This window comes from Saccostrea echinata, unplaced genomic scaffold (assembly GCF_033153115.1).
Source record: "Saccostrea echinata isolate AGI-Se365-2 ecotype Australia unplaced genomic scaffold, CSIRO_AGI_Sech_v1 ptg000030l, whole genome shotgun sequence".
NCBI lineage: Eukaryota > Metazoa > Mollusca > Bivalvia > Ostreida > Ostreidae > Saccostrea > Saccostrea echinata.
Genome location: NW_026889779.1, coordinates 9,728,150 through 9,739,444, shown reverse-complemented (window position 1 = coordinate 9,739,444; position 11,295 = coordinate 9,728,150). Strand labels below are relative to the sequence as shown.

Sequence of the window (11,295 nt, the reverse complement as noted above, 5' to 3'; positions counted from 1 at the left end):
AATTCTAGCACCATTTTGACAATGCACATAGAAACTGTATTTATCATCTCTTTGCAAAATATACTGTCGTAGTTCTGAAAAATTCCATTTGCCAGAGGAAGATGCATCTATGTAACATTTGTAGTGATGCGATGTTTCATTGCTCTTTATTTCTTGTTTTTCACAAAATTCCTCCCAGTAGGGTGGTAATCTGGAATCCAATGCAGAGGAAATATTTCTATTTAATTTACCACTATCGTAACCTGTTGAATTAGCTATATGAGAAATCAGAGTTGTGACTGTTGAAGAGTTAAACTCATGTGAAAGTCCATCACCTGCGTTTGCTGGTATAGAATTTATCGAATGCATCATTAAAAGTACATGTAATTGAAAAAGTTTATATAATGCCATATTCAAATACAGTACACCAAGAGAAAAGATTATTCTTATCATTTCTGGAAGAGCAATCCAATAAAATCAGATGTGTTCACAACAAAATGCAATGTTTACAGTGGATTGTCAAAGCATTTAAATGTCATAACTCAAATTTCCAGTTTTATTAATAGAATATAATTTCCAACGTTTTATTTTCTCATATTACAAATCAAGGTAAAGGATATTTTCGCTGCATTGTTTTCGAAAAATATACACATGTTTGGATATGAATATTATTATAAAATCGAGTCCTGCTTCAACAACTTATGCAATGTCACATATTTATGCTTGGTTATGTCACGTTTTAACTTAATCATTTTTAAGGTGTTATTGAATGCTTCTAATCACGATTTACTTACATATGGAAATTAATTACAATAATAAAATAATTCATCTACAGCAGAGTATATACGCTCATTACTTAGTTTCAAGTGAAGAAGGAGAAATTGACAAATCGTCATCTCTGTTGCCTTTAAATGATCTAGTGTTAACTATACTTTTCTGCAACATATAAGATAAATGAAATAATTAAATGATTTTTTTGGACAGTCGGTAATCGTCAATCAAAATATCGGTTTTTATCACACGATCTGAAATCATAACGAAAGATATTTTATTGCTACAATATCCATATGTGATTATTTACATAGAGAACGAATTAAGCCTTCTTTATGCAAGGATTACTAACATTTACCAGCCAGGGGACTTTCATAGATAATAGAATTCTTCGCTTTTCATATTCTATGTAAATTAAACAAAGGTATAAATTCAAGATACAAACGTTGTGTCAGTTAACGAGGAAATAGATTAATGTTTACAATCATCAGCTAAGGCAGTATAGAAAAACAACAACCACGGGGGATTCCACAATGGTTCCTGTATTGTCTGGGACCTCATTGGTTATTGATCCCTTGGAATGACTAAGGACGGGGAGCAACATTTTCAATATTGATATAATGATAAAAAATGTAATAATATATTTATTTTTATGAAATCTTGATTGAAAGTCAAAGAATACGTTGAGTAACATTTTTATAAATAAATAAATAACATGTAATATTTTTATGCTTAATATATCTATTTAAAAAAAGCAAACTTTTATAATTTGAAAAAAATTCTAAAGGACCAAAAAGATTGCAAGAGGGAAAAAACCAACTCGGGAACCTTCATGGATTTAATGACTAATGTTTATACTAGCTATAATGAGAAACTTGTCATAAATTAGAAAAACCCTATGTGATGCAGTATAATAGTTAGAAAAAACCCTCAGCAATATACAGTAAAATTTGTTCCTAGAATAAAGAAAATGATTGGCTTGTGCAAAATACCGTTAAATTGTTTCAAGAAAATGCCAAATAGAATCTAAATGGAACGTTTAAATGTGTGTTACTTAACATTAAAAATTGGGGAATAGAAAACTATACCATGATCCTCTGACAAGAGTGACCTTATGAAACGTCAGATTTACATTAATTTCTTAAGCAAAACAGTTGGTTGCATAAATAAAACATGGTCTTCAGGGGACTGTTGAGGTAATTTTTGTGACGACAGTGAAATGTACTTATCTTCAATATGTCAGTTCAGGTAATGACGTACAGTCTGGTTTCATGAATTGACACATTCCATTTAATCCTTTCCTCATTAGCATGCTCATACTTTTCGTGAGAAAATGATTCATATGAAAAGGTGTTTATCCTGTCAGCAAAAAAGTTCAGTCTTAAATTACTGTACATTTTCATAACTCAGTTATCAACTCCAGATAGTTTTATTGATTGGTAACTTATAAAACAATTACATTATTCTGATTTTAAAAGAAGCAAAATAAAGAACGCTCACGGAATATTGCAATATGTTCTTGAATGCTTTCATTTGTACAGAGAATGAAAAATGTGCAAATTTAGGCATGAAAGTACACATGCAACCCTATGCAAATGAAAGCATTCAAGAACATATTGCAATATTCAACATAAAGTATATGCTAATTCTAAGGTCCATGAATCTCTGTCTCATTTGCTATACTTGTGCAAAGTGGAATGGAAATCGATCGAGTGACTCAGAGAGACCAGAAATGGAAAAAAAGTTTATCTAATATAGCTCAGATAATGGTTGATCGTGAACCTCTTCCGCAGGGCTGGGAAGCCAGATGGGACCCAAATCGAAATGCATAGTAAGTTCTTTGTAGTAGACTTACAAGTTTAACACTAAAAATTCTGACCGTCTATCTTTATCACTCGAATTTCCTCTAGTCATGATAAAATTTCTTGTTGCTTTACAGCTTTTTCATTGATCATAATACACGACAAACAACATGGGTTGATCCAAGATTGAATCCTCAGGTAATATTGAGAGTTAAGACCATAAAAGAACAGACAACAGTTTAATTAGTTAATTCATATCATAATAGCAGATTATAGATGACAGAGGTTTCTGTCAATGTTTTTACCATTTCATGTAAATAATTATTAAGTAACTTTCCTATAAGCATTGTCAGAGCAGCATTTCTTTAAATGACTTTGTACAAATGATTAAAAAGCTAAAACAAGTCTCAAATGGAATTTAACATATAAGTACGTCGTATTTGCAGAGAAAACAATATAACAATCGGTACCATGGCACCCAACAACCAGCAGAGGTAAGGAGTTGTGGTGAATCAGTTATGTCGTTCTATAGCATGTAATTCCATCTTATAGAGCGGTTCAAAAATAATTATTGTAAGATTTGCATGATTTTATTTTTTATCTTGCCATGATGTGCAGTCTCTGATATTTATTTGAATACAAGGATTTTATTTCATGCATTTCTTTCATTTCTATGCCTTGCCATGTACGGAGAAGAGACTTAAATTGTTGGCCATGTCAATCATCCATTTTTCTCCCTAACAAAAACATACTACATAATGACTTTAGTTTATTTGACTCTAGCTTACCATACTAAATCAAAGTACTAGTATTGAAGTTGTTACTTTAGTAAATCAAAGTTAAAGTTTTTACTATTAAAGTGTTTTTTTAAAGTATCAGGATAGGACTATTAAGTTTTTAGAACTAACTTGTATCCAATCCAGTTGACATATATTGTCAATAAAATAAATATCAAAACAAAAAACTACTTTTTTTTACTATAATTGTAAAGTATCAAATTAAAGTATCAAAGCATTATTGTATGTACTAAAGTATAATATAGTTAAATTTTTTGTTAGGGCTGTTAGTCTCATATGCTTCTGCATTTGTCCCCTTCCCACTGCCACCCACAAACTTCAGGGACAAAAAAGTACAAATATAACTCATTTACACGTTTTCGCCATGTTGATAGTATTTTTAAAAACTATTTAAGGAAAAATGAAGATGTTCTTGACTTTGCATTTAGCTGATATTCTTAATAACTTTCAAAGATTCTTTCGTGTACGTAAATATCTTATTGAGAATATTATATTTTAATTTTTGTCAGATTTGTTTTTTTACTGTGTAAAAATTATGTCATCGTGATATACCCTTATCACTTGCATACGGGGTTTATATCTCTCAGTTGTTCCGATACGCAAGAGCACGCTCTACGTATGAACAATTTCTAATACGAGGTAAGTTATTGACAAAACAAGTTGATGAAATAAGAATATCAGCAGTCTCGTCAAAAGTCGTCATTTCGTAAGTTCTACAGTCGATACAATGACTCTGTTAGCAAATACAATTTATCATTAAGTCAAATGCTGACTGACGTTTTTCAAACTAATTGCCTCCGTGATCGGGAGGTCGTGAGTTCGAATCTCGGCCGCGACTGACCTAAGTCGATAAAAAATGGGTAGCAACTGTTCCTTCGCCATGCGCTCGGCACTTTGAAGTGAAAGTTGCGGGTCCTTCGGATGAGACCTTAAAAACCGAGGCCCCGTGTCACGGTAGGCGTTGGCACGATAAAGATCCCTCACTGCTCAATGGCCCTGAGTGCCGAGTAAAGGTCAAAATTTGAAGCCCTTCACCGGTATATGGTGACGTCTCTATATGAGTGAAAAATTCTCGAATGGGACGTTAAACAACATACAATCAATCAAACTAATTGCTAGGCCATTATTTACACACTGAATTGTCGACGGATTTTTCCGTTATTTCCTGATCATGACATGGAGCACACGGCGGGTGTGACCAGTCAGCAGGGGATGCTCACTCCTCCATGGCACCTGATCCCACCTCTGATGTTTTATAGGTCCGTGTTTGCTCTGCTCCAAAATTTGTATTGTTAATGGACTTTTGAGCTTGAATACTGTTCGTTATCTCCATATATTTCATTTACTAATATTGTATTAGATATTTTCTTGATTTTGGATAAATTTATTGAATTACTAAATGTTTATACAAATATATTGGAACGAGTATCTCAGTCATGCACACATTTTTAGCTTTGGCCTTTCTTACTGCTTTTCCACAATTTTCTTGATTTTGCCGTAGTAATGTCGCTCATGGCAGAGCATTCACGTTCTATAGGTATGAACATATCATTTGATAGTTTTTATCAAGTCGAAATTGCGTTACTTTTTATTACATTTTATATACTGTATAGGGAATTAATTTCACGGGTTGTAATTTTCACGTTTTTCTCTCCTCTGACATGATCGCGGTTTGATGATTTCGCGGAATTGGTGTAAAATATGTTACCTCCCTTGGCTGTAGAACGACATTCGTCATCGTTATGTATTTAATTCATAAACAATACTCGGGGAGGTTTAAATAGTGGTTAGATTTGGTAATTAATGTACAATAAAACAAAACATGTGCCTTTAAACATCTTTGACTATAAACGTCGAAGGACTTTCCTCTATGCTATTACGATGAGTGCATGTACACTCGAAGATTTGCGTTCCGAATTAATGACATATCGCAACGAAAACCACTCGATGATAATAATTGTGTTAATGTACGTCGACAAAGTGATATCCTTCCATATCTACAGTAAGTCCAAGAGTTATCTGAATAAATATGTTTTTAAACCAAAATGTTGGGAAAAAACAAAACGCGTGGTAATGTTAGTTACGCACGGATAATCAGTAATCAACACCCACGACCCACGTGCTTTGATCAACATGAAGCTATTAAAACAGTTTTTCAACAATGAATACAGGTCATTATCTGCTGATTAAAGTTAAGTAAAGCGTAATAATTAAAAGAATTAAATGGCAAGTACCACTCGTAATTACTGAATGACTAACTGTACGTAAATATACCTATCATAGTCTTTACTCATATTTTCCAAAAAAAAAAAAAAGTTTAATGAAAGCTTATTCACTGTTTCTTGAATTCACGGATTTATCAACACCGTGAATATAGCGAATATTTACACCGCGAGTTATTTTCCCCCTATACAGTACTGCATGTACTATTTTTGTTGCTTATTCGTTTTTGCAGTTTTTTCCCTTGTAGGACACCATCTATAAAAGGTAAAATACATTCATGAAATTTACGAAAACTCTGCTTTCTTAATAGCAAAATTAAAAATGATATTTTTCATGAAATATTCAGAAAAGCACATATGATATACTAGTTCATGCCTGGTGTCCTATGTTACAGGTCGTCCACCAAACTGTCACTGACCAATCAAATGCCAAGTTCGAGGCCTCAGTCAACGCTCTGCTTAAAGCATTCCCACAGGCCAATCAGGAAGTGGTCAGGGCAGTCATAAAAAGGTATATACATACATAATATCAGTCATAACAAATGACGTAATAAAAAGGACAAAGTGAAAATGTCATATTCTGTTTCTAAATTATTTTTTAAGCCCTATTGATAAAATGTTAACTGCTGCTAGAACTGTTGGCAGCTTAAGAAATCTTTGATCTAATCTACCTTTGTGTTATGTGTAATATACAGCTGTCAGAACAACCACACAAGAGCCAAATTGACTCTGATGTCCATGGGATTCAAAGAAACAAATACTTCTGAAACTGCTAAACAAACTTCTGGAGGAGGGACTCCACAGGGAGAACAAATGTTGAATCCCCGCATACAGCAGCATACGTCACCTCAAAACCATCAGGATGGACATTATCAACAAAGCTTTTCAGCCTCTCCCAACCAAAGACGTTCACTTTCTCCTATTCAAAGACGTTCACTTTCTCCTATTCAAAGACGATCACTTTCTCCCAACCAACAGTTCGATGATCCATTGCAGAATCCATCTCAAAATTATCAGAGGACTTCAATGTCTTTTAATCAAGAAAAACACATAATTTCTCCAAACCACTCTAACAGAAAATTAACGCCAAACAAGCAACCGGAGGCATTACAACAGGATGAGCACCCAGATCTACAGCCAAGGCGGCATTCTTACCAAGTTGCTGCTACAACAACAAATCAGCAGAAGTATGTATCTGCTACAGAAATGGCATCTTCAAGGAAAATTAGCCATGATTCTTATCAAACAATTCAAAAGCATATTCAAGCAGAAGAACACAGGTCCAACAAAGACCCTACCATAACCACTTTTTCTCATTCACTTTCCCCAAAGTCCCCAAGCAAACACTCTTCAATAGACCAAACATCTACAGTAACTGAAGGCAATCAATCTGCAGTGTCACCTTCAGGTCCTAGAAATCATAGTTCCCAATTCAGAGACCAAGAAGTATCAACTGCTGAGCAGGAGAGACGTAAGATTTTTCTTTATCATGTATTGAGAGTAGTACATGTAAGATTATGAAGAAAACACTGCTATTATTTTAAACAGTAATACAGTATATCGACAAAGTGATTGTAATTAAGTTGAACTAAAAAGATTCTGACTTTGAATTACAGTGAAACAGAGGCTACTGGGTCAGTTTCCAGAATGTGAGCCTGAAGTTGTGGAGCTGGCTCTGAGTTCTACCAATTTTAATGTGTCTGCTACACGTGTTACACTGGAGAAATGGGAGGGGAGGGTGAAAAGAGAGTATGTAAATAATATACAGAAGTAAGATATTTCAAAGAATATCTCCTTCAGAAGGTTAAAGAATTATTACCTTATTACCACATTTATTTCATTGTAGGGAAGAGCAGAGAAGTAGTAATGGTGAGATACTAGCATTACGTTGCTATACATTTTCCAACTATATAAGCACAGACAACTTCATTGAATCATTCTTCCAAAACAAATGAAAGAAATTTTCTCTTCACAGATGATTATAAGAAAAGAACCAAATCTGACATAACATCGCCCACCCCTGATGTTTCCAAAACAACAACCATTACAGACCAGCCTGATAACTATCTTTCTGATCAGCAAAGGTACTCAATGAAAAGTAACAATTTACAAGGTGTCTGGGTATATTCAAATCGAATACTATTTTTAGATTGTTACTATTGCCTGCCTGTTACCTATCCTCCTCGTCCCTGGTGGCACATAAGACCTCCACAGAGCGTCTATACTCACTTCTACTGGTTGCTATTGTTCTTGCTGCATTCCCTGACTGCCTTCAGGCATCTGCCCTTATTTTTTTCTACTGTGCGTTTTTTCATTTTGTTTTCCCGACGATAACTTTAAGTCCTCTTCTTTCTGTTTCTTCTACCATATTTATTGTATTCCTTTGTGTGAGTAGTTAATGATAATAAGATAATAAGACATCTAAATCTAAATCATTCAATTGTTATTAAAATCCAATCTTATCTCGGTCTCTCAGTTCTTCACTGACCTCCTCATTAACCAGTCCAATATGCTATCAAAAAATAAAAACAGACACGTTACAGCCTTGCTTCACTCCTGTTTTCACATATAACCATTCCTATATCTCTCCACCATCTATCACAGAACATTTGAAATCTCTATAAAACACTTAAATGACGCTGATCAACTTTTCCTGGAATTCCATGTCTTCATAATTTGATCTGTTTAGTTGTACTTCCCTTCGAAAGCCAGCTTGCTCTTTCCTTGCTGTGAATCAGTTCTTTTTCTGATCCAATCAATTATGATTCTTCCCAGGAATTTGCTTTCTGTAGGGAGTAACGTGATCCCTCTCCAGTTCTTACATTTTTTCAGAATCCCTTTCTTTGGTAACTTTATGACGAATCCCTTCTTCCATGTTTCAGGTATTTTCTCCTTATTCCGCATCTTATCAAGAAGACTTTTCACCTTTCCTGTTGTAACCCCTATATATCTGCTTTCATTAGTTCTGGTGTGATAGAGTGTATTCCTGGTGTCTTGTTTTTTTCTTTTTTTTTTTAAGTATTTTTATAGCCTTTTTTATGTCTCCATATTATGATGCTTCACTGGTTTTACATCTCTGCTATATGCGACTCTGTAATTTCTTCACCTTCTATGGGTCTTTCTGGTTCATCTCTTAGGATCTCTTTAAAGTGTTTCTATTGTTTGTCCGTAATTTCATGTCTGTTTTCAAATTTAACTTCAGCAATGAATCTGGGGAAAATCAACATTCAGTTAGAAATGACAACAGCTCTTCAGGAAAAAAGATATCTCTGAAAACCTTACTTGTGACATCTCAGTGAGTAAAACTTGTCCTATCCCTGAATAAATTAAAACAGTGTCCATCAAACGTAGAGTAAAAGAAAGATTTACAAAGTGCCCACTTTATAACTAGTGCAATAAACTTGAATCATTATCGGTAAATGTCAGAACGTAGTCCTCTTCCTTTTTAAGTATGGACATTTAAATGCTGAATTACTAGGTTCTGTCCGTATTAGGCTCTGTATAATGGAGTAAATTCTGTATCTGACTTTTGCGTTACAGAGTTGGGTCTCCTTTTACCAGCTTGATGAGTAGACTTCCAGGAATGACATGTTGTTTTCTCCCTTACAAATCATCGACAAACAGGTAAAGATAGGACTAGCCTATATATAAATACCTGACAGTCCTTCCAGGTAGGTCATAATTTATAAAAACTTGTACTGTGGAATGTTATAAATTCCATTGTCTTAATTATTAAGCATATTTGATCATTTCAAATTTTTTGTAACTTCATTAATAGATATTGCATAAACAGATTGCATTCTTTGTTAATTCTTTACGTTTAATGTACATACATAAATTTGCTACTCTTTAGATGATTATTCAGCCAAAAAAATACATTGAATTTTATTTCAGTCAATTCACTTCAAAAGTTGTTACTTCTGACATAATTCCACAGTCATCATACCGCACAGCGCCACATGGGCCTAACCCAGCCCTGCCCAAAGGTCCCAATAAATCACTCCTAAGGTAAAATAGTGATATTATCCAGTAATCTAACCAATACTAATAGAGTAGCAAAATACAGTAATGTTCCAGGTTCCTTCGTGGTATTTGTTGCATTTCTTCTTTCATGTTTAATATCCAGTGACAGCCATGGTGATATTCTGTTACAAAGCACATGCAATGAGATAGTAATTTTTCTGTTTTTAATTTGCAGTGCTAGAAGGTATCGCTTCAAATTAGTCTTATTCGATTCTGGGGATCTTCATCCTCTTGAAATATTGAATTTTTAAATCGTTCTTGAATAACTGCGTCAAAGTTTATTGGATTATTGTATTTTAGCAAGGACTCTGTTCAAGCTACTGGTCCCAACCTGAAGCACAGACAAGGCCCAGATCCCCACAATGTTGGGATGAGGGTTGTTGCAGTTGGCCCAAATCCTGATCTAGTGCAGGGTCCTATCAGTGTACTGAATGGACATTCAATGCTTGTTACTGCTTTGTAAAGGCTGGTAATTGGAGAGGAATTGCTGAGCTGTTGGCGTTCTGTGAAAGCATATCTGACTGGACGTTCAATTAATTGACATAGAAATATGAATTATAAACAGATATCTGAGAATCTAGATGAACTTATACATGAAACAGTGCCCTATAATAGAGGTACTATAAGAAATCAACATTTTTGAATGCATGATGCATATCTTAGGTGTGTATTTCTTACAGATTTTCCAACACGTTTCACAATATGCAATTCTATATTGCAGTTGAAATCTAAGGGAATTTCTTAAAGATATCCTTTCTTGTAAAAATGGTAAAAATTTATTTCCTTACTTGTGATTTTTAACATTTACAGTTCTTTTAACTACTTCAAAAAAAAAAAAAAAAAAAAAAAAGAAACTGTTCACATAATGTTGCATTTTTCTCACTTATTATAGTAGTTTTGTTTGTTGAATGTCAATTAATGTGTCGTAGCAACAGTGTTTTTGTATCTGATAATTTAAAAACCTTAATAAATTTACATGTTTGTATACGTATATGTACATGTAGGGTACCAACCTCACTATTCAGCTTTTTAATCACTTAATGATGTATTGAATCTGTAAGACATATTGCATCATTTTTTTAAAAAATATTATCAGCCATGTTGGATGCAAAGTGGAAATTTTTGTTATGTTCTAGAATTGTTGTTTTAGAATTTATACTTTAAACATAGGTAATCAAAGATTACGAAGCTCACCTCGACGAATGTTATCTACATGTAAAGCAAATTTCACATCATATTTTTTATCTAGTTAGGGTACATCCCAAGATCAATATCCATGCAAGTTTGATTTAATTATAGACCTGCTCAAAAAACTTTTGACCTGTTTAGTAATCAAGAAAATTTTGGTCAGTTCCAACATCCAAAGCAAGTCTGGAAGTTTTCATCCTTAGATGCACCATCTATGCAAGTTTAATCATAAAAGGCCATAATATTATATAGCTACTCAAAAAAAATTACCCTGGTCACTCATCTGGAAAATGTACGTCAGATTCAGAATCCAAAGCAAGTCTGGAAGTGTCCATCCCTAGATACAACATCCATGCTAATTTGGTTAAAATATGGCTAAAATTCACTCATGTGGAAAATCTAGGTCAGATCCAGCATTCGAAGCAGGTTGGTTAGTGTACATCCCTAGATGCATCATCCATGAAAGTTTGGTCGAGGTAGGGCTTATAGTTACTTGGGAATGGGACTACTCCT

The 11,295-nt window shown here is 33.9% G+C and overlaps 1 protein-coding gene across 1 annotated transcript; it reads left to right on the top strand.

Annotated features, from left to right (window-relative positions):
- The first annotated feature begins 2,395 nt into the window (after positions 1-2,395).
- Positions 2,396-10,516, top strand: LOC133196307 (uncharacterized). The gene is made up of 12 exons (XM_061332216.1): positions 2,396-2,581; positions 2,690-2,750; positions 2,999-3,046; positions 5,967-6,082; positions 6,267-7,042; positions 7,188-7,320; positions 7,418-7,440; positions 7,547-7,655; positions 8,774-8,866; positions 9,112-9,195; positions 9,466-9,579; positions 9,895-10,516. The coding sequence occupies exons 1-12, from the start codon at positions 2,448-2,450 to the stop codon at positions 10,055-10,057; spliced, it is 1,854 nt and encodes a 617-aa protein (XP_061188200.1). The 5' UTR covers positions 2,396-2,447; the 3' UTR covers positions 10,058-10,516.
- Positions 10,517-11,295: the final 779 nt, after the last annotated feature.

Excerpts from the sequence above, each read along its gene's own strand:
- LOC133196307 (XM_061332216.1), top strand. The coding sequence starts at position 2,448 with ATGGAAATCGATCGAGTGACTCAGAGAGACCAGAAATGGAAAAAAAGT. Across the intron at positions 7,321-7,417 it reads GAGGGGAGGGTGAAAAGAGA|GGAAGAGCAGAGAAGTAGTA; the intron begins GTATGTAAATAA and ends ATTTCATTGTAG. Across the intron at positions 9,580-9,894 it reads CCCAATAAATCACTCCTAAG|CAAGGACTCTGTTCAAGCTA; the intron begins GTAAAATAGTGA and ends ATTGTATTTTAG.